Below are 25,037 nucleotides of genomic sequence, written 5' to 3' on the forward strand. Positions count from 1 at the left end.
CCCCGGTGGCGACCGGTGTCGACACGTCCCCGTCGTCCGCGCCGTCGCCCGTCGGGGGCGCTGTCGCGGGCGAGGGCGCGTGCGGCGAGACCACTGCCGCCGCCCCCGGCCCCGGGGCGAGTGCGGCACCTAGCGCGTCGGGCGCTGGCAGGGGGGCGGCGGCGCCGCCAGCCGCAGCGCAGGCGTCGGCGGCCGGCGCATGTCCGACGGGCGAGGCGGCGTCGGCGGCGGCGTCGGCGGCGGCGTCGTCAGCGGCGGCGGCGGCCTCGGCCGCGGCGGCGTCTCCGCTGGTACCGCTAGGGGCGCCGCCGCCCTCGCCGAGGTCTAGGAGACGCGCTGGGGACCCGACGCCCACCTCCACTCGCCCGTAGAGCCGCGCGTAGGTGTGCGCATCCTGCAGGACTTCACGTCCGAGGGGGGACGGCGGCATGGTTTGTGGAGCTCCCGCAACTTACCCTTAGAGGCCACCATAAGGGACCCCATTGTCCGTTTGCCACCAGACTTTTTTTGAGTTGGAGGTAATAACTAAATGGATTGCACTCTCCCAAAGAACTGATGCATTCATAGTGCCTTCACATAGTTACAATACCTCAAAGTTGAAAAACTCCAAAATAGGCCGTCAGGACTCTGTCAGGACTCCGTCAGGACTCTGTCAGGACTCTGTCAGGACTCTGTCAGGACTCCGTCAGGACTCTGTCAGGACTCCGTCAGGACTCCGCCAGGACAACCACTATCCCCCCGCTGTGAATAGAGCCCTTAGCTAGAGAGTAGGGAGGGGTGTACAGTCGAGTTACTCCCGAGGGCAGGGACGGCCCTCCACTGAGGGAAAGGGCGCACGGGGACGGTATCGACCCAGCCACGCAGCTCTTTCCTCGCGTACAGCCAACGAGTTTGCTGGTCCACAGGCAGGCCAGGCCGTGAGTGTAGGCCGGTCAGGCCTGATCCTGCGGTGAGCACTGGAGGGCTATGCGGCTCGCTCCGTCAGCCGACTTGCGCTGTCGAGCGGTCGAGCGCTTCGGGTTGGACCCGCGGGAGGGTCCCTGCGCGGCTGACATGGCCAGCCAAGCCGTGTGCGCTGCCGTGTGCGCTGCCGTGGGTGCTGCTGTGGGCGCTGCCGTGGGCGCTGCCGTGGGCGCTGCCGTGGGCGCTGCCGTGGGCGCTGCCTCGGTCAGCAGTCAGTCAGCCTGCAGGCCGCCGGTGGCAAATCGGGGGCGCGCGGGCCATGGACGTCGTGGCCGAGCTTTGCTGCCTATGCACGTTGCCGGCTGTAACGTTGCCTGCACAATGGCCGCGCCTCTCTTGCTTGTGCGCTTTCCTGGTCGAGCCGAGTGGCGCGAGAGTGACGGTGATTTCTTTTGTCTGTCCGGACTCTAAAGTTTCTGTCAGGACTCTCAAGTTTGCTTGTCAGGACTCTCAAGTTTGCGTCAGGACTGCCCCATCAGGACGATTCCGCAGAGGGCGCGCACGGTCGAAAGGGGGGCTGGGCGTCTATCATTCACTGCTGGGGGGGAGGGGAAGGAGGGTTGCAGTGAAGGAAGGTGGAGGTCTCATCGGAGGCACTTGTGAGCACTGTGAAGACCGTGCGCCGTCAGGACCCCGCCAGGACTCTGTCAGGACTCTGTCAGGACTCTGTCAGGACTCTGTCAGGACTCTGTCAGGACTGTCAGGACAGTTGCGGGAGCTCCACAAACCAGGTTCCCTCACGACACAGTGCGCGACTGCCACGGAACCAACGGGTTCTGCAACCAACACGAGGTCAACGGAGAGCAGCTGAGCCTGCCTCCGCCCTCGTCCCCCTTCACCTCCGGTGAGTCGCCCTGCCCCAGTCGTCCAGAGCACGACCTCTGGCGAGTCAGCCGGTCACTTGATGACGACCTGAAGAGCAAGAAGAAGACAAGGCAAAACGACAAGAAGCGCGCCAAGGCCAAAGCAGCGGCTATCGCCGCTGCAGCGGCCGAGGAGGCTGCTGCAAAGGCGGCTGCTCAGGCGGCCGCTCAGGCCGCTCAGGCGGCCGCTCTCGGACGGTACAGGTTGGTCAACGCTTGGTTCTATCCACGCGGCGACTGGTACACCTTCTACTGGGATGGCAGCTCGGCCGACAAGGTCGCAAGGCGCGCTACCTACCCGACGCTCGAGCACGACGACCACGACCCCGGCCCCCTCGCAGAGCGCATCAGGCGCGACAAGCGCGAGGCGTCCCACCGCTCCTCCGACGACTCCTCCTCCGACCGCGACTCGTGCGGCACCGGCTCCACTAGCGAGGCGAATGACATATTCGACACCCTCGAAGACCATCTCGGCTACGGTTCCGACTCCGGCTCCGGCTGGTAGTCGACAAGCTGCCGAGCGCAAATCACTCTGTGTGACACATTTCTTGTTGGCTTCTAAAAATCTCTCTCTCTCTCACTCGCCGCACACCCGCCGCCCCCGCGCGCGCCCCGCCCCGGCCGGGAGAAAGGGGAGTGACAGTTTGGGATGGCAACAGAACGAGTATGTTGAGTCCTGGCTCAACAACGCAGAGAGAAATGAAAGCCGTCCGGCTCCTCACAAGTCCGGCTCACGCGCCCCGACTGACCGATCTACCGCACTGATCACTTCCGCCCCCTCGCTCCCAACCCATCCACCTCGCCTCGGGCCGCGCCGCGCGATCTCGGGCGATCTCGCGCGATCTCGGGCGATCTCGGAGCTCCACGCCACGCCTCTCCACCCCGCCCCACCTCACCCACCGCCGCGCCGCGCTATCTCGGGCGATCTCGCACCGTCGCTTTTTTTTTTCCATGTTCCCGTTTGCGACCGTTCCCCTCTAGCAAGCTCCAGTGCAGGTTCCCCGACGCCAAGGCTAGCCACTGCTAACCATTCACCTTCCCATTGCTTTCGCGCTTGCCCCGCCGCATCGCACCGCCGCAAGCTGCACGCCTGGATCCCCGCGACGCCTCTTGCTCGCGAAGCCCGCCGTGCCCGCACCGCTCCCGGCGAGCGATGCGCACTCGCTCGAGCGGCTAACCTGCACCCCCCTCAGCCTGGCACCGCCTGCACCCTCCCGCTCGCAGGTGGCGGCCACTGCCGCGAGACACGTCCATTTTTGCCCATTCGCCATTCTTATCCAGCGCCGGCCCGCCCTTCCTGTCTTCCGGCCACAGCCCGCTCGCTCGCCAGTCGCCGCCCGCGGCTCCAGTCCCGAGCGCCGCGGACGCGACAGACAGCGCGTGCCGGCGGCCTCGTCTCGACGCTCACGCCGCGGCGTGCTGTCCGCAGGCGCAGCTCTACTCTCTCCGGCTGAACCTTCCCGGTCAACAAGCTTGCGTTAGTCCTGCATCGCGGCAGCACGGGGGTTGATTTCTTTTTCTGTCTTTAGGCAGGTAGCCCGAGATTGCCCGAGATGTTGTTATATGCCTTCATAGCGCGCATGGTCCCTCATAAACAAAGACATCTTCTCTTTCACGGTTGTGATCGTGTAGGCGCGTTCCTTCCGCTGCGCGCTGCAGCTGCGCAGAGGTTCCGAGAACGACCCGAGATCCCAGCCGAGACTGACACAGGATTGCGTACTTACGCCCTCGCTCTTTAACGCGGAACACTCTCCTGTCTCGTGGTCCCTATTAGCGACTAATCACATTTCAGTCACAAGTGTCAATTCTGTGGCAGTCAGCCATTCTCACTCAGTAACAGGGCGCCTATGACTAATCACTACTTAATCACTCATTCTCACTCATTCTAAAGCCGCGGCTGTGGTAGATGCCATTCATTCTCACTCGTTATTAACAGGTTACGCCCTCCACGCTCGTGCGCCTATGACTACGTCCTACTTCAGCATTCGTTCTCACCCATTGACAGGGTACGCTCTCCACGCACGTCTCGTGCGCCGATGCCGAATTACTTAGTTTTTCATTCTCACTCATTCACAAGCTTCGGCTGTGGTAATTACTCATTTACGCCCTCCACCCTCGTGCCGATGGCTGATTACTACTTATTCTCAGCCATTCACACATGGTACGCCCTCCACGTCATGCGCCTGTGACTTCTAAGTACCTACTAGATGGTGCTGGCTGGCCTCTTCAACCTGATCGTTGCCTGAGAGCATCGCCAAGATTATCATAGTGCTCAGTCCGCAGTCGTTAATCTGCAGTAATCGACAGTACAAGCGTGTAATCCGCAGTAGTCGACAGTAATAATGCGCAGTAGTCCGCAGCAGTATATCGCAGCAGTAGTCGCACAAGTTGGTGCAGCAGCAGCTGCGCTGTACTGGGCGACTCATAATAATCAACGGTCATTAATATGTAATTGATAGCATGCGATAGTCCACAGTAACAGCGTGTAATCAGCAGCAGCCGACAGTAATAATGCGCAGTAGTCCGCAGCAGTATATCGCAGCAGTAGTCGCACAAGTTGGTGCAGCAGCTGCAGCGCTGTACTGGGCGACTCATAATAATCAACGGTCATTAATATGTAATTGATAGCATGCGATAGTCCACAGTAACAGCGTGTAATCAGCAGCAGCCGACAGTAATAATGCGCAGTAGTCCGCAGCAGTATATCGCAGCAGTAGTCGCACAAGTTGGTGCAGCAGCTGCAGCGCTGTACTGGGCGACTCATAATAATCAATGGTCATTAATATGTAATTGATAGCATGCAATAGTCCACAGTAACAGCGTGTAATCAGCAGCAGCCGACAGTAATAATGCGCAGTAGTCCGCAGCAGTATATAGCAGCAGTAGTCGCAGTAGTTGGTGCAGCAGCTGCAGCGCTGTACTGGGCGACTCATAATAATCAATGGTCATTAATATGTAATTGATAGCATGCGATAGTCCACAGTAACAGCGTGTAATCAGCAGCCGACAGTAATAATGCGCAGTGGTAGTCGCGCAAGCTGGTGCAGCAGCTGTAGCGCTGTACTGGGCGCCTCTTAATAATAAATAGTCATTCGTTTATCATTGATAACGTGCAGTAGCGCTCTAGCGCACAGAAATAGCGTGAAATCCGCATTAGTTGATAGTAATATTGCAGTAGTCGCAATAGTTGGTGCAGCGGCTGTACTGGGCGCCTCTTAAAATCATTATTAAATCATTGATAACTCCTCCTCCCAGCCGGTGCAGCTGGGCGCCTTCTAATCTAGAGTCAACGAGTATTTTGATACTCATCCGGTCGGTAACGCGCAGCAGTCTGCAGTCTGCAGTAATAATGCGCAGCAGTACGTCCGTAATCCGCGGAAGTGCAGCATGAGTTCGCACTTCAGCGGTCTACAGTAGTCTGCAGTAGTTGGTGCAGCAGCTGCAGCGCTGCACTGGGCGCCTCAATCTTATCAATTCATAATTGGTGATTGCTTTTCTACTCGTCCGGCCGTATTGACTCATTGGCGTGCACATCGTGCGCTGCAGGCTAATCATGCTCGAAAAGCTCAAACTCGAGTTCGTGCCGGCCGCCGGTAACAAGCTCGTTCTCAAGCTCTCTCCTCCTCCGCCGCCGCTTGCCGACAAGCAGGCGTGTGCTTGTGTGCACGGTACTGCGTTTCATGCAAGATTAATCCTCTCGCCTTCTGGCTGACACAGGTGTCGCTGGCGGGCAACACGACCGTCAACCCTCCCAGAGGCGAGGCCGCCGGCATCCAGTCCGAGGGCGACCCTGCTTCAATCGAGGACGTCTTCCAGTCCGAAGGCGAGCCTGCTTCGCTCGAGTATGTCGGCGTCGTGTTTGCGGCGTCGGTAGGCGCTACGTTCGACTCATCCGCCAAGGCCGCGCGGCGCCTCACGTTCACCGTCGACAAAACCTCGTGCCCGCCACTTCCGTCGCCGCCCCCGTTCGTCATCGACGCTGCCGGAGGCAAGGCCGACAGCATCGAGCCCGCGTCGTTCAAAGACGTCATCGGCGACGGCGGCGGGACGGCCGTCGCGTCCGAGGGCGAGTCTGCGCCGATGGCTCCCGTGAAGGTTGGCATCACGCTTGCCCACGACGTGCGCACGCCAGGTCACGTGCGTATTCTCCCTCGCCCACAGGCGTGCGGCGCCAAGAACGACGTCGTGAAGGGCGTCCCCGTGGCCAAGTCTGTCGCGGAGGCCTCCCTCGATGAGAGCATCCTCAAGAAAGACCTGGCCGCGGCAACGGCGCCCGCTGCGGAGGTCGACTCGGACCTTGCCAAGGCCATGCTCGCCGTCGACCAGCCGAGCGCGAACGCCGTTTTCTGGTCCAAGCTTGCGCGCCCGACCGACCCGCCGGCGGCCGCCATCGGCGTCACCAAAAACGCCCCGCCGGCTCTCAAGCCGGTCACCAAAGACGTGCCGGCTCTCGAGCCGGTCACCGCCGGCGGCGCGCCGCTGCCGTCGGTCAAGGAGTTTGCGGAGAAGCCCGCCCCGGCGGCGAGCGCCTGGCATTCTGCGCGCGGCCTCGCGTCTGCCGACCCCTTGACCCGCCCCGCTTACTTTGCGTAGGGCGACGCCGACTGGACCGTCTCAGCCAAGGAATTTCCAGAGGAGAAATCCGTCCCGGTGCGTATTGTCGCTCGCACGCTGCGGTGCACACGCGGAGCTCAACTATTGACGCACCCACCGTTTGCGCGTGTGCACAGGGTATCTCCGAGTGGACGGCCCCCTCGAAGTCGCGCCGCAACAACGAGCGCAAGGGGGCGTCCGCCCCGGTCGACTGCAGCAACGGGTACGGGGCCCTGCTCGGGGCGGGCGGCAACGAGGGCAGCGGCACCGGCACCGGCAAGCGCTCCAAAGTGACGCGCGGATCCACGCCGTCGACCGCAAACGCGGTGCCCGCCGCCTGCATATGTGGCCTCTCCCCGGCTCGCCGCTCACGCGGCGACTTCTCGCGCCCTCCTCTTCAGGGCGCGACGGTCATCATCGAGACGACCACGATCACCACGCTCGAGGGCTATGCCACCGGCTGGTTCTCGTGGCCCAAGATCTGCCCGCTCCGCCTCTTTGGCATCCTCGCGCTGATCTGCCTCGGAGCCGCGTCTGCGCACTACTCGTACTCTGCCACCACCGCGCTTCTCTCCTCGCGGTGGTACGACTCCCCGTGGCCGACATCGCCGCTCGCAACCGTCGCAAAGCCGTTCGCGCCGTCATCGCTCAACGGATTCATCTGCGAGGTTGGCGACGCGAGCTCGTTTGCAGACATCGCCTCGTTGGACAGCGTGCCCGCCGACCACCCGGTGCGTGCTCGCTCGCGCGTGCTAGTATCCGCGCCGCGCCAGCTCGCGACTAACAGCCCGCGCGCCGTCCAGGGCGGGCACGAGGAGGGGCGCTCGTGGAAAGCACTGATGAAAAAGATCGACGAGGCGGTGGGCGAGCCGTTGCACCTGATTGGCGAGCCGCCGGCGTCCGTTAAGGGCGTCTACGATAAGCAGCCGGTGAGCGCCCCTCTGGCTGTTTCTGTGTGCGAGTGTTTTAACCCGCGACCGATTGCCTGCTTTTGCGTGTAGGTTGAGGCCGACTTGGAGACCCTTCCAGCCTCCAGCACGGAGCGCAAGGGCGAGCTCGAGATCGCTTCTGTCGCTCCCGTCTACAGCAGCAGGACGGAGAGCATCGCTCGGGAGCGCGAAAGCGTCCTGCCCGTGAACGACACGTCGCCCGAGTTGCGGCCCACCGGCGCGCCGAAGCCTGGGATGCTGGAGGTGCGGAAGCTGGTCGAGACTGGCCTCGGCGCGCCCGTCTCTAGCATGCACGCCGGCGGCGAGTGGCGGGCGAACGACGGACTGGCGAACGCTTCTCGAGTCCCAACCGAGGATCTCTTCATCCCTGACCGGGCCATCCCTCTTCCCGCGGCCGCGCTGGGGGAGCCGACGTGGCCTGCAGAGGTCCGCGCCGCTCAGATCGCCGACTCGTCAAACGCGGTCGAGTCCGATCTCTTCTCCGACTCGCGGCCACGCTGCGCCGCGCTTGCGTGGCACGCGGAGCCTCACCACGCGCTCAACGACGAGCTCTTCAAGACCGACAAGCCTCCCGCGGGCCCGCCGGCCGACGATCTCTCCATCGACCTGCCCTCCCCGATTCACTTCTTCATGAGCGCAAACTTCTCTCGGCCTGGCCGGCAGCGCGGTCAGCTTTGGGCCGCCTTGTTCTTGCTGCTCGGAGCATGCGGGCTGCTCTCGGTGCGGGCGCGGGGCCGGACGGGGGCAAGGCGCGGCGCGTGGCTGCTTCTTCTCGTCGCGCTGCTCCCGCTGGCATGTGCATTGTATCCGCCGCCGCCGTCGGCCTTGCCGCCGCCGCCGCCGTCGGCTTTGCCGCCGCCGCCGTATGATGTTTGCAGCGAGTCGGACGGCTGCGCAGGCTGCACGCGTGACGGCGATGGAAACGCTGTGGCGGGCGACGCCGACTGCCAGTGGGGCGGAGCTGAGTGCCGGCTGAAAGACGGCAGCGGCCACTGCGAGCGTAGCGATGACGAGTCGCTCGATGATGTTTGCAGCGAGTCGGACGGCTGCGCAGGCTGCACGCGTGACGGCGATGGAAACGCTGTGGCGGGCGACGCCGACTGCCAGTGGGGCGGAGCTGAGTGCCGGCTGAAGGACGGCAGCGGCCACTGCGAGCGTAGCGATGACGAGTCGCTCGCAGCGCTCCAGATCAACATCACGCAGAGTCCCCCGGAGCCGCTGGTGTCGGAGGCGGACATGTGCGACATCGTGATCAACCTGATACAGCAGCCTGTGGCGGCATGCATGGTGACGAGAGAGTCGCAGGTCGACAGCTACGTCTACACTGTCACCATCGTCGACACTTTTGCGGCGGCCGACGCCGCGGCGTTCGCAAACGATCCAGATAACGAGGTAGAAGTGTTGATCTCGGGCGAGCTCTCTTCCGTGACTTCAAGCACGATCGACATCGTCTCCGTGGAAGCCGCGGTTGTCCCCGTGCCGCCCGGTCTTGGCCCTGGCTGCAGCGAGTCGGACGGCTGCGCAGGCTGCACGAGAGACGGCGATGGAAACGCTGTGGCGGGCGACGCCGACTGCCAGTGGGGCGGAGCTGAGTGCCGGCTGAAAGACGGCAGCGGCCACTGCGAGCGTAGCTATGGCGAGCCTTGCGAGTGCGCCGATGCGTGGACAGTCATCGGCACCTGCGAAAACACACAATTCGGATGCCCTGCAGCGGCCTGCGACGACCCATCCTATGAGTCGTGGTGCGTTGCGGCCACTTACCCCTGCGACCCGTGGTCCTCGACTGTGGTCAACATGTACGCGGGCAGCGACGACTATGCCGAGGACCCACTTGACATTCAGGGCGTGAAGTACGACCGCGATACCCAACAGGCTTGGTTTTACTGCTGGCCGCCGCCGCCGCCGGAGCCGCCGCTGCTGCCGCCGTCTCTACCGGCGCCGCCGCTGCTGCCGCCGTCTCTACCGTCGCCGCCCTCTCTGCCGCCTCTGCCAGCCGCTCCGCCGCCGCCGCCGTGCGAGTGCGCCGATGCGTGGACAGTCATCGGCACCTGCGAAAACACACAATTCGGATGCCCTGCAGCCGCCTGCGACGACCAATCCTATGAGTCGTGGTGCGTTGCGGCCACTTACCCCTGCGACCCGTGGTCCTCGACTGTGGTCAACATGTACGCGGTCAGCGACGATGCCGACGACCCACTTGACATTCAGGGCGTGAATTACGACCGCGATACCCAACAGGCTTGGTTTCACTGCTGGCCGCCGCCGCCGCCGCCGCCGCCGCTGCTGCCGCCGTCTCTACCGTCGCCGCCCTCGCCGCCACCGCCAGCCGCTCCGCCGCCGTCGCCGCCATCAGCACCGCCCCCAACGTACACCGTGCAAACCTTCACCGAGCTCCGCGACGCCGTCCGCAGCCACTCCGGCAGGCTTGGCGCCGTCATCGTCGAGCTGCCAGAGGGGGCCCGCTTCGAATGGGCCGTGTGCTCGCAGCTGCACGTGCACGTCGCGCACGTGACTCTGTTGAGCGTGGGCGCCGGTGCAACCCTCGACGCCAGGAACTGCTCCCGCCACTTCGACGTCGCCTTTGGCGGCACGCTCGAGCTCGAGCGCGTGCACCTCGTCAACGGCGGCGCGCAAGCGAGTGGCGGGGCGGTCAAGGTGCGGCACGGCGGGACTTTGATTGCGACCGAGTCTTCGATCGAGGGCTCGAGTGTAGTCTCGCTCGACGGCGCGGCGTATGGTGGCGCCATTGACGCTTCGAACGAGGTGGCAATTGATAAGGTGCTAGAGAGGCTGGACGCGCATAGTTCAGGCATCAGATCGGTCGCCTACTCGCCCGACGGCAGCCGTATTGCCACGGTCAGCGGCCATCCCGAAAATGCGCTGCGCGTGTGGGACGCCTCGGACCTGTCCTCGCCCTTGCTGGAGAAGCTGGACGCAGACAGCAATTGGATCAGGTTTGTCGCCTTCTCGCCCGACGGTAGCCACATTGCCACGGCCGGCGACAGTTCTGCGCTGCGCGTGTGGGACGCTTCGGACCTATCCTCGCCGCCTCTGGAGAAGCTGGACGCACACAGCTGGTCCATCAGATCCGTAGCCTACTCGCCCAACGGCAGCCGTATCGCCACGGTCGGCGACGACAGCGCATTGCGCGTGTGGGCCGCCTCGGACCTGTCCTCGCTGCTGCTGGAGAAGCTGGACGCACACAAATGCGCGGCGGAATCTTGCGGCTTCAACTACATCTGGTCGGTCGCCTACTCGCCCGATGGGAGCCGCATTGCCACGGTCGGCGAGGACAGCGTGCTGCGCGTGTGGGACGCTTCGGACCTGTCCTCCCCCCCGATGCCGAGGCTGGAGGCGCACAGCGGCCGGATCACCTCGGTCGCCTACTCGCCCGACGGGAGCCGCATCGCCACGGTCGGCTACGACAGGGCGCTGCGCGTGTGGTACGCCTCGGACCTGTCATCGCCCCCGCTGGAGAGGCTGAAGGCGCACAGCGACGGGATCGAATCGGTTGCCTACTCGCCCGACGGCAGCGGTATCGCCACGGTTGGCCACGACCGGGCGCTGCGCGTGTGGGACGCCGCCTCGGACCTGTCGTCGCCCCCGCTGCAGAGGCCGGAGGCGCACAAAGACTATATCGAATCGGTTGCCTACTCGCCCGACGGCATGCGTGTCGCCACGGTCGGCGGCGACAAAGCGCTGCTCGTGTGGGACGCCGCCTCGGACCTGTCGTCGCCCCCGCTGCAAAGGCCGGACGCACTCAGCAGCAGCATCAGTTCGGTCGCCTACTCGCCTGATAGCAGCCGTATCGCCACGGTCGACGACACCGCTCTTCGCGTGTGGGACGCCGCGGACCTGACTTCGCCCCTGCTGGAGAGGCTGGACGCACACATCGGCTGCGTACCTGAAATTGGCATGCTGTGCTTGATTCTCAGCGAGCCAATTTCCCTCATCAAGTCGGTTGCCTACTCGCCCGACGGCACCCGTATCGCCACAGTCGGCTTGGATAGTGCGCTGCGCGTGTGGGACGCTTCGGACCTGTTGTCGCCGCGGCTGGAGAGGCTGAACGCACACAGCAGCTTCACCGTCGGCTTCTTCCTGCTTCGCGGGATCATCTCCGTCGCCTACTCGCCCGACGGCACCCGTATCGCCACCGTCGGCTTGGATAGTGCACTGCGAGTGTGGGACACCTCGGACCTGTCGTCGCCGCGGCTGGAGAGGCTGAACGCACACAGCGGCGGCATGATACCTATCTACTCGGTCGCCTACTCGCCCGACGGCAGCCGCATCGCCACGGTCGGCGGCGAAAAAGAAAAAGCGCTGCGCGTGTGGGACGCCGCCTCGGACTTGTCGTCGCCGCGGCTGGAGAGGCTGAACGCACACAGCGGTCCTGGACACATCTACTCGGTCGCCTACTCGCCCGACGGCAGCCGCATTGCCACGGTCGGCGGCGACAATGCGCTGCGCGTTTGGGCCGCCTCGGACCTGTCGTCGCCCCCGCTGCAGAGGCTGGACGCACACAGCGGCGGCATCGGTTCGGTCGCCTACTCGCCCGACGGCAGCCGTATTGCCACGGTCGGCGGCGACAATGCGCTGCGCGTTTGGGCCGCCTCGGACCTGTCGTCGCCCCCGCTGCAGAGGCTGGACGCACACCGCGGCGGCATCGGTTCGGTCGCCTACTCGCCCGACGGCAGCCGCATCGCCACGGTCGGCGGCGACAATGCGCTGCGCGCGTGGCCAATAACCTGCTTGTACCCGCAGCGCGACCCACAGCTGCCGCCTCACGTTGAGTTGACATCCGTCACTGTCATCCGTTGCGCCGCCGTCGGCTACGAGCGCGCGAGCGGCGGCGGGCTCTCCCTCCGGTCGGGCGACCACTCACTCGTCGCCACCAACATCACAGCGTGCGCGGCCTCTGCAGCTTTACCGGCGGCTTCGACATCGGGCGGCGGACTCGTTGCCCGCGATGCAACGTTTGCCATCCAAGGCGCCGCATTCGTCGACAACATCGCTACCACAGGCGCTGCCATCGCATACGAGTTCGGTCCTACCTCTGACGCGATGTCAACGCTGAGCAGCACGAGCTTCATGGGACACGGCGCGAGCACCGTCTTCTTTCCTGCGTCCATCACCTGGGAGTGCAACCTCGGTCAGTGGTCGTCAGCGATGGGAGAGGTCTCAGGCGATTTCGAGGGCTGCGCTGAGACGTGTCGCGCCGGCGTTTACGGCAACGCCAGAGATCTCACCTCTGCCACCTGCAGCGGCGACTGCTGGGAAGGCCACTTCTGCCAAAAGGGCACGGTGACACCGACGCCCTGCGCAGCGGGCTTCTACATGCCCGTCAAGGGTGCAACCAGCGCCGAGTCGTGCGTCGCATGCTCTCCGGGGAGCAGCCAATCCCGTGCCGGTGCGGACAGCTGCGATGCCTGTCCGGCCGGCACATTCGCCGATCAGCTCGGCGCGACCGGCTGTACGGATTGCCCCGCGGGTAGCTTCTGCCCGAACGAAGGCACCGTACAAGCGCTTCAGTGTCCAGCGGGCCAATACCAAAATGATATGCGTCGGGCCGAGTGCACACAGTGCCCTCCCGGCCAATTCCAGCCAGAGCGCGGGCAAACCTCGTGCGTCAGGTGTGCCGTGGGTGGGTATTGCGATGATAGCAAGAACTGCGGCGGCGGCTTCACGCCGTGCCCAGTGGGGACGTACAACGATCAGCAAGGCGGCAGCTCGCCCGACGACTGTCAGAAGTGCCCCCCTGGTACCTCGAGCCCAACTTTGGGAGCAGACAGCATCGACACGTGCAAAAGCTGCCGCGCCGGGACGTTTGGCGCCAGCCCCGGGCAGAGTGAGTGCACGGATTGCCCTGCGGGCCGCTACCAGGACGACACGGGCGCCACCGGCTGCCGCAAGTGCGAGGCAGGACACTACTGCGCCAAGGGCGCGGCGGCACCGTTGCCGTGCCGAAAGGGCACATTCTCGAGCGCCACAGACCTCTCGGCCGCCTCGGAGTGCACCGACGCCACCACGGGCCATTTCGCCACCACGGGCTCCATCGAGCAGACGCCGTGCTCGCCTGGCACCTTTGCCGCAACCGAGGGGCAGCCCAAGTGCGAGCGTTGCCCTCCCGGCACCTCGTCGAACCAAGGGAGCGACTCGTGCGATTCGTGTGAGGCGGGCTCTTACGCCGCCAACGCTGGCCAGGGCCAGTGCATCCCATGTCCTCATCCCCTCGGTAGTGGGCGCGGCGACGTCATCTGCTCCGTCTGCATGAAGGACTACTACCTGCTCTCGAGCGCCGACCCCGACGACATCTTCAAATCCCCGACCGAGTACTGCAAGTCCTGCCCGCCGAACGCCGACTGCCCAGTCAACACGACTCTCGAGTCCCTCGGTATCCCGGCCGGCTTCTGGCGCGCCAGCCCCTTCAGCGCCGTGCTGACGGAGTGCGGCGGCTTTGGCGGCGATGGCGATGCCGGCAAGCAGCGATGCGCCGGCAGCGAGGCAGAGGCCTCTGGTCGCCGGAGGATGGTGGAGGTGAGCTCTTCGGACGAGTACTGCGCTTCCGGCTTCACTGGCCCGGAGTGCCAGCTCTGCGTTGCGGAGAATCACTACCTCGTCGACGGATACACGTGCAAAGAATGCGCGCCGCGCGCCGCTGTGGCCGGCCGCATCGTCGGCCTCGTCCTCGGCTTCTGCGTCGCCTGCGGCCTCGCGGTTTGGGCCTACAGCATGACGGAATGGCGGAAGAAGCGCTACATCGGCCGCCTGCTCCGCTTTGCCGATCGTGCCGTCTACATTTACGTCGCGATCGGCCTCACGGCCAAGACCAAGGTGCTCTTTGGCTTCTACCAGATCTGCACCGTGTTGTCCTCCACCTACTCGGCGCGGCTGCCGCCAGAGTACACGGGCTGGACCGACAAGCTGGCCAACACGGTCTCAATCGACTGGTCTGGCCTTTTCCTGCCGCAGCAGTGCCTCGGCTACGATTTGCGGCTGCTCGCCATCGCTCTCTCGCCCGTCGCCTTCATCGCACTGCTCATGGCAGCCGGGATAAGCCTGCGGCTCTACCGCTGGCGTGCCGCCCCTGCGCCGCGCGCGAGGCCATGGATCGCAGAGGCGGCCCTCGGCGTCCTCGACCTCACGCCGCCCGGCTTGGTGCTCATCTTTTGCTTCGTGCCCTCCATCAGCGCCTCCATCTTCCGCTCCTGGTCATGCAAGGCCCCCCTAAACGTTTGATTGCTGCTGCATGAACCCGACCCCTCCTTGAGCGCTCGCCGTGTCTCGCTCATAGGCCTACACCGTCTCTCCGCCCGAGTCGCCTCTGGAGCAGGTCTCCTACATGCGGCTGGACGCGAGCATCGAGTGCGGTACCGACGAGCACGGATCAGTCACCGAGCTCGCCTTTGGCCTTATCGCCCTGTGGCCTGCGGGCTCTCTGATCCTCTTCATCTCGCTCCTCGTCGCTTGCTACAAGCCGCTGCAGGCCAAGAGGCCGAATGCTCTGACGCGGGCGACTACCTTCCTCCATCGAGAGTACAAAGCAACCTTTTACTGGTGGGAGGCGGTCGAGCTGGCGCGCAAGCTCGTGCTCACGGGCTTCGTGCTGCTGATCCCGGAGGAGCGAGCCTTTGTCCGCCTCGTGGTGGCGACCCTCATCTGCTCCTTCTACGCTGTCGTGCTCGCCGTCGTGCGGCCCTTCAAGCGGGTCGAGGATAACGTGCTAGCTGTTGCCACTAGCCTCGTGCTCCTCCTCCTCTTCCTCGCCACGAACTGGACCACCATCTTCCTCGGTATCGTGGAGCGCACCGGCGTCGACGATGCTGATGCAGTCCTCGGCTTCGATAACCTGTCCAGCATCATCAACTCGATGCTCGTCCTCGTCGGCGCGACGCTGGTCTTCTTCCTCATCGGCGCCGTCGTCTCCGCCCGCCACGCCAAGAAGGCTCCCACGATCCGCCTCGTCTCGACCAACCAGCCGCCCGAGATGAGCGTCGGGATGGGCATCACGTGGCACCTCTTCAACAGCCACATCTGGAGTACCGGTCAAGACGCCGTCGCGGTCATCAAGAGGCAGCTCCAGATCCTGCTGCCGGGCATCAAGATCTTTCTCGACGCGCGCGCATGCTGCCCAGTCGCGCTGCATGGCGAGCAAAGCGCCTTTGACCCACCCGTCGCTACGCACAGGTCGATGACCTTGAGGACATTGGGGCGCTCGAGGAGTACATCCAGCGCTCGCAGGTCATCCTCTTCTTCCTCTCGAGGGGCTACTTCAAGTCCAGGGCGCCTCATGCTTCAATCCCGTCTCTGTCATAGCCCAAGCTCCCTTGCCTCACCCTGTGCCCGCCTGTGCGCCACAGAACTGCCTTCGAGAGGTCCGCTCGTCGCTCGAGATGGACAAACCGCTCGTTCTCGTCCAAGAGGCGGACCCGGCCAAGGGCGGCGGGACGCTAACAGCGCTGCGCGCAGAGTGCCCCGAGGAGCTCCAGCCGGACATCTTTGACCAGGACTGGCCGCTCACGATCTGGTATCGCATCGAGGAGTTTCAGCTCGTCTCACTCAAGATCACCGCCGAGGCGCGCGCTGCCTGCAGCCAGCCGTTCCGCACTCCTCTCCCCCTCCCGACCAACCGCACCCCCCACTGGAACTAGGCGCTGCTCCTTTGTTCGCCCAACTTTCTGGGAAGCACCTCCCTTCCGCTCACAGTGACGGGCGAGCTGCGGATCAGGGCATTCGGCTTCTCCACGTTCGCAAAGGTCTGGGCCTCTCCGGCCAACGCCGGCGCGAGGGAGCTGGCCGAGGAGCTCGTCGCCGCCTTTCCCGGCCTCATCGTCTCCACCGCCGAGGAGGCCGGCGACGCGACCCACATGCTTCTCTACCTCAACGAGCACAGCTTCAGCGACGAGCGGCTGGCCGAGCAGGTTACGCAGGCGCGCCAGGACAGGCTGCCGATCGTCATGGCGCACGAGAACGACCCGGACCTCGGCGGCTGCGAGTTCTCCAAGTTTTTTGAGACCACGCCGCAGGTGGAGCGAAGACTGCACAAGTGACACCCGTCCCGAGCCCCCCCTCCCCCGAGGTCCTCTCCTTCCAACGCCCCGCAGGAGCTCATCGCGGGCGGGCTCTACAAGGACCTCGCGCGCTCGTGCTTCCCCGGGCGCCACCGCGAGGCGCGCGCTCGCCCCCTCGCCGCCTGGTGGCCGCTCACCGGCCGTCACGCCGCGCTGCTCAACCTCTCCCGTAGGTGTCGCTCGTGCTCCTCGCACAGGGTCTCGGCGCGACTCCGGTCAAGTCGAGCGCCGGCCTCCGATCGAGCATCGTGCGCCGCGCGTCAACGGCCTTCCGCAGCCTTGGCGGCCTCCGGCTCCGCGCCTCAGAGCGCTCAACCTCGGGAGAAGCCGAGGCAGTGGCGTCGGCGTCGGCGGCGTCGGCATCGACGTCGGCATCGGCAGAGCACGTGTAGCCGCGTAGAGCGGCGTTGAGAGCGTGGCATCTGCTGCGCCGTGGAGCGCCAGTGGGGCGGCGGGAGCCGCGTCTCCCACCTAGCGATGGCGCAACCGCAAACTAGGAACGGACGATGAGTCGTCACTGACCGTATCCATGACGTGGCACGACCCACGGTCCTGTGCTCATTACCAGGATGCTAGAGGGGCACGGCCCGGTGCGCTCTTTGCGTGAGGGCCTAGTGGGAATGCGAACTTGCGTCGTGAGCGACCCGCGCCGTAGGGCAGACTCTGCGTACTGTACAGACGCGTCTCTCTCACGTCTGTCTCGGAGTCTGTGAGAGTCGCGTCGCGTCTCGCGAGAGTAGGGGGGGTAAGGTAAGGTAAGGTAAATTTCTCCACACACACAAAGTGGTGGGGCAAGGGGGGGCGACCCTCGCATCTCCACACCCGGACACGGCTCGTTGTGCGAGTATATGGGACACGATGTCTCAAATATGAGAGGTTTTGACTCCTACCGGCTCCTGACGCTATCCCTGGCAGCTCTAATGACCAGGATCAGTAGTGCTATGATAGAGGGTGCCCATACTAGCGCAGGAGCTGCCACACTCGCCCGGACCGGCTCCCTCTGGGGCCGGTTCCGCAGCCCGTGGAGAGCCGACAGCGGGGCCGTGCCGCGGGTGCCTACTGCTGAGTGCCACAGACACTGCGCCGTCCCGCCATCACCTACAGGCTGTCTTGTGTGATGGTTGGGATGTCCAAACGCCACCATCTTGGCTCTTGCGACCTCAAACCCGCGAGCTGTATGGGTGGTCCTGACGTCGACAGACGCCCGATGACCACGGTGAAGCTGAGCCGGAACGAGTCGACAAGTCTCGTCTGAGCCCGTGGCGGTCGCCGGCTGAGTCGCTGTGCACGGGCCGGTACCTCAGGCGTCACCTCCGCAGCCTCAGGTCTCACACTCCATCACCGCCGCCGGGACGCCGTCGGTGGCACGCTCGGCGGCGTACTTTCTGCAGCTCCATCTCGAGTACGGCGTCGAGCCTACTCACTCCCGTTGGTTCGGCACACTCGGTGGGGTCCACCGAGTGTGCCGAACGCGCGAGCGGTGCGTCCCGGCAGCGCGCGCAGGCTGCGGAGCTGCAACAAACTCGAGACACGCTTTTTGGGACATTTTCGACGCTTTTGTCCCATATACTCGCACAACATGCCACACGGGCAGGAGCCCCACGGCATTGATTCAACCAGTGCAAGCACTGCAACTTCGATTTCCGGTGGCGCGGGCTTCCGAGGTCACGTTTTATAGATCTCCAACAGTTTTGCACGCACGCTTGGTGTTCTACTTCACCTCAGTACATACGGAGTGTGCGTGGTGTGTTGAGCACCACGACTGAGCGCGCTGGAGTGGTATGGACTGTGGTTGGCGCGCATGCGGGCGAGGGCCGACAAACGTGAGCACCTCACCCGCGGGCGTCTGCCGCCGGGGGCCGCCTCAGCGCTGGCGCGCCTGGCGCGAGGGCCTCAGTGGTGGAAGAGGCGCACGCCCGAGAAGGCCATCGTCATGCCGTACTGGTCTGCGGCGGCGATCACCTCCGGATCGCCGACCGAGCCGCCCGCCGCGACGACGTAGTCGACGCCGCGCGTCGAGGCCACGTCGATCGAGTCGCGGAAGGGGAAGAAGGCGTCCGACGCCAGCGAGACGCCGTCGAGCGTCTTGAGGTACGCCGACTTCTCCGCCGCGGTGAGCTCCTCGGGCTCGGACTCGAAGTTGGTCAGCCACTGCGCGCGCTCGGTCGGGGGCATGTCGCCCTCGATGTAGCGCACGCGCGCGTTGATGCGCTCCTGCCGCTTGACGCCCGGCTTGAAGGGCAGCGCGCGCACCTTCGGGTGCTGCCGCAGGTACCACGTCTCGACCTTGCGGCCCGCCAGCTTGCAGCAGTCCACCCGCGACTGCTGCCCCGCGCCGACGCCCACCATCTGGCCGTCTTTGGCGTAGCCGACCGAGTTGGACTGCGTGTACTTGATGGCGACCTGCGCGACGAGGAGGTCGCGCCGCGCACCCTCGCCCAGCTCCTTCTTGGCGGTGACCACGTTGGCCAGCGTCGCGTCGGTGATGACGTCGAGCGCGCGCCGCTGCCGGAACTGTGCGCCGTAGATGGTGCGAGACTCCTCGTCGGGCGGCGCGAAGTCTGCGTCCGCCTGCAGGACGATGTACTTGCCGCCCTTCTTTGCCCGGAGCACCTCGAGCGCCTCGGGCTCGAAGCCGGGGGCGATGATGCCGTCCGAAACCTCAATCTTGAGCAGCGCCGCCGTCGACGCGTCCACGACCTCCGAGACGGCGACGAAGTCGCCGAACGAGCAGAGCGGGTCCGCCTGATCTCGGGCAATCTCGTTTGATCTCGGGCAATCTCGGGCAATCTCCGAACGAGCAGAGCGGGTCCGCCTGATCTCGGGCAATCTCGTGTGATCTCGGGCAATCTCGGGCAATCTCCGAACGAGCAGAGCGGGTCCGCCTGATCTCGGGCAATCTCGTGTGATCTCGGGCAATCTCGGGCAATCTCCGAACGAGCAGAGCGGGTCCGCCTGATCTCGGGCAATCTCGGGCAATCTCGGGCAATCTCCGAACGAGCAGAGCGGGTCCGCCTGATCTCGGGCAATCTCGTGTGATCTCGGGCAATCTCGGGCAATCTCGAGCAATCTCCGAACGAGCAGCGCGTCTCCGCCTGGCGCGAGCGCAGGTACGCGACGGCGGTGCGGGAGAGCTGCTTGCCCGCAGCCTCGTACACCTCGAGCATGTCGTCCGAGAGGGGGGCGTACACCGCGGCGCCCGCCGGGGAGACGTGCTTGAACGAGGCGGCCGCCGGCAGCCCCGTCGCCTGCCCGAGCTCCTTGACTAGCTGCCAGGCGTTGACGGCGTCGAGCAGGTTGATGTAGCCGGGCGTGCCGCAGAGGACGGAAAAGGGGAGAGGCTGCGGGCCGAGCGGCGAGAGCAGGCCGCGCACCGACGCGGGCTTCTGCTGCGGGTTGCAGCCGTACTTGAGCGGCAGCACCGCGCTCCGCCCCTCGCAGAGCTGCGACTGCATCCACTCGGCGACGGCGGTGTCGTACGTCGCCGTGTGAGAAAAGGCCTTGAGGGCGTACTTGGCGCGCTCGGACCCGTCGGGGCCCGCGGGCAGCGAGGCGAGGTAGCCCGCGTAGTCGGACGGCTGCGCGGCCGCGGGGGACTGCTCTCAGTACGCACACAGACACACGCAGCCGCGGGCGGAGGCGGCGCGGCGGCGGCGGCGGCCGGGAGAGCGGCCGGGCGGCGCGCACCTCGACGAGGATTGTCACGCGGGCGTGGTTCTTGGCCGCGGCGCGCACCATCGTCGGGCCGCCGATGTCGATGTTCTCGATGCACACGTCGAAAGGCGCGCCCTTGGCGACGGTCGCGGCGAACGGGTAGAGGTTGACGACGACGAGGTCGATGGGCTCGCCGCCGAGCTTGCCGCTGAGCTCCTCGCGGTCGGCCGCCGTGTCGCGCATCAGGATGCCGCCGTGCACGCGCGGATGCAGCGTCTTGACGCGGCCGTCCATCACCTCGGGCGACTGGGTGTACTCGGAGACGTCGGTGCACGGAACGCCGGCGTCGCGAATGGCCTTTGCGGTGCCGCCGGTGGAGAGGATGGACACGCCCGCGGCGTGGAGGCCCTTGACGAAGTCGGCGAGGCCCGTCTTGTCCGACACGGAGATGAGCGCGCGAAGCCCCATATATCTTACTGGCAGAGGCCGGGGCGGTAGATCCGATCCACGGTGCCTCCGGCGGCTGCCAAAATTCTTTTTTTTGGTGCTGTTTAAATAATTTTTGAGGCCGTGAGGGCGCGCGGCCGTGAGGGCGGGGCCGAGCGGGGTGGATCGGGTCGGGTCGGGGTGGGGCGGGGCTGCTCGGGTCAGTTGTGGGGTGGGGATGTTGGGGTGGGGTGGGGTGGGCGCCGGAGTGGCAGTCGTCAGTCCTGTGGTGCGGGCGACGGCTCCTGAGGAAGCCGTCGCCCGCGCCTCGCCTGTCGCGTGAATCGTGTCGTGCGTCCGCCTGTTGTTGTTAAATTCTTTTGAGCTGGTCTTCTCGGCAAAAACAGCGCATAAACAGCGGCAGCCACACTCACCACAATGCCCGAGTCGAGGTGGAAAGGCTGCTGCAAGCAGCTCTTTGTCCTGCCCTACAAGTGCTGCAAAGGCTGCTTCACCGGCCAGAGATCAATGTGCCACCATTGCCAACCCACCTCCACCCGTGCACACGCCGCCGCTTTGGCTGGCCTGCTGCTGTGTTGCTCACCCTCCCAACTCGGTGACGTCGCGTGCAGGCGGCCCCTGCTACTACGTGATTGCGTGGAACGCGTTTCAATCTCGGAGATGCATCGAGGTTGTCAATCAGTCAATCTGTCAGAAGGATCAGTCAGTGACGAAACTGAAATCAATGGCCGCTTCTGTCCTCTCTAGTCCCATCCATTTCTTCACTTGCAGCCAGCACGATGTCGTCAACCGTTCGTGTCTTGGCCGTTGTGTTTGCAATCGCAATGCGTCGGTCGGCGTCGTCATAAATCTCCAACTCCGACATTTCGATGTTTTTCGTTTGCAGCGTCCAAAAATGCCCTTATCCCTTGTTCTCGCGGTTTCTTTTGCCTTTCGGCGCAACTCCGTCCTCCTCGCGGCGTATCCTGGCCCCTCGAGTCTATCGAGCTCCCCTCGCGCAAGGACCACATTTCTGACTCCCACTCCTGTGTGTGTGTGTGTGTGTGTGTGGTGTGTGTGTGTGGTGTGGTGTGTGTGTGTGTGTGTGTGGTGTGTGTGTGTGGTGTGTGTGTGTGGTGTGTGTGTGGTGTGTGTGTGTGTGTGGTGTGTGTGTGTGTGGTGTGCGTGTGGTGTGTGTGTGGTGAGTGGTGTGTGTGTGTGTGTGTGTGGTGTGTGTGGTGTGTGTGTGTGGTGTGTGTGTGTGGTGTGGTGTGTGTGTGTGTGTGTGTGTGGTGTGTGTGTGTGGTGTGTGTGTGTGGTGTGTGGTGTGTGTGTGTGTGTGTGTGTGTGTCGTGTGTGTGATGTGTGTGTGGTGTGTGTGTGGTGTGTGGTGTGTGTGCGTGGTGTGTGGTGTGTGTGTGTGCGTGGTGTGTGTGTAGTGGTGTGTGTGTGTGGTGTGTGTGTGTGTCGTGTGTGTGGGGTGTGTGTGGGGTGTGTGTGGTGTGGCGTGGTGCGCGGTGTGTGGTGGTGCGGGCGGGGTGTGAGCTAGATATAGGCGCGCTATGGGCGAGGTGTGGTCGAGATGTGGGGGAGATACGGGCGGGATGCCGGCGAGGTGCGGGCGAGATATGGGCTAGGGATAGGCGAGGTTTGGTCGAGATACGGGCGGGGTATGGGCGAGATATGGGCGAGGTGCGCGCGAGATGTGGGTGGGATATGGGCGAGATATGGGCGGGGTGCAGACGAGATGTGGGGGTCGCTCCGCACGGGGGCACCAGTAGCAGCATACAGGCATATAGGCATACAGGCATAATAATACAGGTATATGAGCTGGTGCTTCGCCGTCGTATCTCTTCCTGTCCGACGTGGTGGCTCTCTCGCTCGAATACCGTTCTCGTGCCGGCTGGTCCCCAGTTCGAGTTGGTGGGGGGGAGGGGGGGGCCTTCTGGGCCTTCTGCGCCTTCTGCGCCTTCTGCGCCTTCTGCGCCATCTCGCCATCTCGCCATCTCGCCATCTCGCCATCTCGCCATCTCGCCATCTCGCCTTCTTGCCGCGCGAGCCGCGGGCGGCGCCCGTGTTTTTGCTCGCCGGGCGGCCCACACGCCGTCGCGTCTCGTGCTTCCTCGCGTGCGCGGGCCTCGGCGGGCAGCACCTCGTCTGGTGCTCTGGTGGTCGCTAAATGTGGTGCTGTTTGGCGCCTTGTGGCAGGGCTACTGGCACGCGGAGCTGGGGTATCCACCCGTCTCAGCTCGCTGCCGATCTCTACTACTACCTCCCGCGTGGCGTGCACGGGAGGCGTCGGGTATCCCGTGTGCCCGGCGGGCGGGGCGCGCACCATGCTGCTTGAGGGTGATCGTCGAGCAATCAAACGAGGGCGATGCCAGTCGTCAGCCGAACAAGACCGCGGGGCAAATAATTCTTTCGCGGCCCGACCTCCGTCGCAGGATTGTGCATGCCAGCATGCGCGCCGGGCGGTGAGCCCTCCGACGTTTCTGACCCTGGCCCCACTTGGCGACATGCATAGGTGACGCGTTGCACAGACACAACTGCACGTGTGCACACATGGCGCGGCTCGCGCTGCTGGTGTTCGGGTCGCTCGTAAGCACCAGCCGCTGCCTCGAGCACCGGCCGCTGCTTACGACTCGCCTCGCGACAGCTCACAGTCGCGCGCCGACGCCGCTGCTCGCGGCGGCGACGCTGTCGGCATCGCAGGGAGACGCAGCGTCGTCCGGCGCGAGCGTGCCCAGCACGGTGGCGAACCTCGCCAAGAACATCGTCGGCTCGGGCGTGCTCGCGCTCGCGGCGGGCGTCGGCGCCTTCTCCGGCGCGAGCGTGGCCGTGCTCCCCGCGCTGGTGATGCTGTGCGCGATGTGCGCCCTCTCGGCGTACACCTTCTCCACCATCGCCCGCGTCTCAGCGGCCGTCGGCGCCGACACGTACCGCGACGCGTGGTCGCTCGTCTTTGGCAAGCGCTCGGCGGCGTTCCCGAACGCGGCAATCATCTTCAAGACGTTCGTCGGCTCGCTCGCCTACGCCATCATCCTCGGCGACTCGGCCGCCTCCATGGCCTCCCTCGCCGGCGCCAAGGGGCTGCTCGCCGCGCCGAACGCATGGATCGGCATCTCAGAGGCCGAAACACGCCTTCTTGTGCTCCTAGTAGCACCTTCTTCCTAGTAGCACCTTCTTGTGCTCCTAGTAGCGATCGAGAGGACACGTCTTCCCGGCGTGTTCGGCCGTATTCCGCTGGAGTCGCTGGATTCGCCTCGGTTGTCTTCACGCGGTGCTCGGAACACAGAGCACAATGCCCGTCCTCCCGCCCTGAGGTATGCGTCTTCAGCGCATCGGATCGCCACCTCGTTTGTGTGGAGAAGTCTACCTCCCTTACATAGGATCGGCATCATCTCGGCCGCCGTCCTGCTGCCGCTCTGCCTCCTGCGCGACTTGTCTTCTCTCTCCGCCGGCTCGGTGATCGGCACCTGCAGACAAGACAAAAGAACCTCCAGCCCCCTTGTCTCGAGGACTCCCCTCTCAATGACCACCTCTATACACGCTCGAGGTGGCCTTCTCTTATGGAGGGGGAGAGCTCGAAGCATCACCGTAGGTGATCGGCACGTGCGGTACGGCCTACACCGCGCTCTTCATGGCAACCCGCTGCCTCGACCGCTCCTACGCACCCGGCGGCGCACGCGCGGAGCTCATCGCGCCGGCGATGCGGCCGGCGTTTGCCGCGGCGGCCGGCCCGCTCGGCGGCCTCAATCTGAAGGCGATCTCTCCCCGACTACTTATGAACTTTTAATAGACTAATGGTTGCGGCCTCACCCCCCCCCCCCCCCCCCCGCATTAATTGGAACTCCTTAATTGAAGAAATGCTGGCGCCTCGGTCTCGAGGCGCTGCGTCCTGGTCTCCATGCTCGCTACCACTTTCCTCGCGCACTACAACGCGCCGAAGTTCTACGCCGAGCTCGCCACCCCCAAGCGCGAGATCTAGCCGCCATCTAGCCGAGATCTACGGGAGATTACGCCGAGTTAGACGCGTGAGCTTCGCTCGCCACCCGCAATCTCCCCATATCTCCCCATCTCTCCCCATATCTCCCCACCTCTCCCCATACCTCCCCATCTCTCCCCATCTCTCCCCACCTCTCCCCATCTCTCCCCATCTCTCCCCATCTCTGCCCATCTCTCCCCATCTCTCCCCACCTCTCCCCATCTCTCCCCATCTCTCCCCATCTCTCCCCATCTCTCCCCACACAGGCGCGGCTCGAAGCTCCGCTCGTTTAACGTGGCCGTCGCGGGCGGCTTCGCGCTGGCGGCGGCCCTGTGCGGCTCCATCATGACCGCCGGCTGCCTCACATCTCCCCCCTATCTCCATATCTCCCCCATATCTCCCCATAGGTGCGGCTCCATCATGTGCGCCGGCTTCCTCAGACTTTCGGCCCGAGTTCGCTGCCTCGTTCATTCATTCGTTGATTCGTGTATCAAGGAGGTCGGCCGGCTTCCTCACCTTGGCTCGCCTCTCCGCT

The 25,037-nt window shown here is 64.6% G+C and overlaps 4 protein-coding genes across 4 annotated transcripts; 3 read left to right on the top strand and 1 right to left on the bottom strand.

Annotated features, from left to right (window-relative positions):
- Positions 1-1,053: 1,053 nt before the first annotated feature.
- EMIHUDRAFT_114554 (hypothetical protein) lies at positions 1,054-2,331 on the top strand (the record flags this gene model as incomplete). Its single annotated transcript, XM_005779910.1, has 2 exons — positions 1,054-1,178; positions 1,827-2,331. The coding sequence occupies 2 exons, from the start codon at positions 1,054-1,056 to the stop codon at positions 2,329-2,331; spliced, it is 630 nt and encodes a 209-aa protein (XP_005779967.1).
- A 3,048-nt stretch (positions 2,332-5,379) lies between these two features.
- Positions 5,380-17,062, top strand: EMIHUDRAFT_468827 (hypothetical protein; the record flags this gene model as incomplete). Its single annotated transcript, XM_005779911.1, has 13 exons — positions 5,380-5,494; positions 5,701-5,945; positions 5,988-6,284; positions 6,420-6,476; positions 6,557-7,348; positions 7,421-10,132; positions 14,201-14,524; positions 14,661-15,500; positions 15,554-15,607; positions 15,727-15,918; positions 16,018-16,392; positions 16,471-16,536; positions 16,611-17,062. The coding sequence occupies 13 exons, from the start codon at positions 5,380-5,382 to the stop codon at positions 16,827-16,829; spliced, it is 6,288 nt and encodes a 2,095-aa protein (XP_005779968.1). The 3' UTR covers positions 16,830-17,062.
- Positions 17,063-18,091: 1,029 nt separating this feature from the next.
- EMIHUDRAFT_424199 (bifunctional phosphoribosylaminoimidazolecarboxamide formyltransferase) lies at positions 18,092-20,559 on the bottom strand (the record flags this gene model as incomplete). The annotated part of the gene is made up of 3 exons (XM_005779912.1): positions 18,092-19,182; positions 19,557-20,015; positions 20,125-20,559. The coding sequence occupies 3 exons, from the start codon at positions 20,557-20,559 to the stop codon at positions 18,331-18,333; spliced, it is 1,746 nt and encodes a 581-aa protein (XP_005779969.1). The 3' UTR covers positions 18,092-18,330.
- Positions 20,560-22,948: 2,389 nt separating this feature from the next.
- EMIHUDRAFT_468829 (hypothetical protein) lies at positions 22,949-24,462 on the top strand (the record flags this gene model as incomplete). The annotated part of the gene is made up of 5 exons (XM_005779913.1): positions 22,949-22,961; positions 23,042-23,630; positions 23,907-23,982; positions 24,119-24,280; positions 24,406-24,462. Coding segments are annotated over exons 2-5 (846 nt in total), but the record flags the coding sequence as incomplete, so codon positions are not given.
- Between the last annotated feature and the right edge of the window lie 575 nt (positions 24,463-25,037).

Source organism: Emiliania huxleyi (genome assembly GCF_000372725.1).
Source record: "Emiliania huxleyi CCMP1516 unplaced genomic scaffold EMIHUscaffold_223, whole genome shotgun sequence".
NCBI lineage: Eukaryota > Haptophyta > Isochrysidales > Noelaerhabdaceae > Emiliania > Emiliania huxleyi.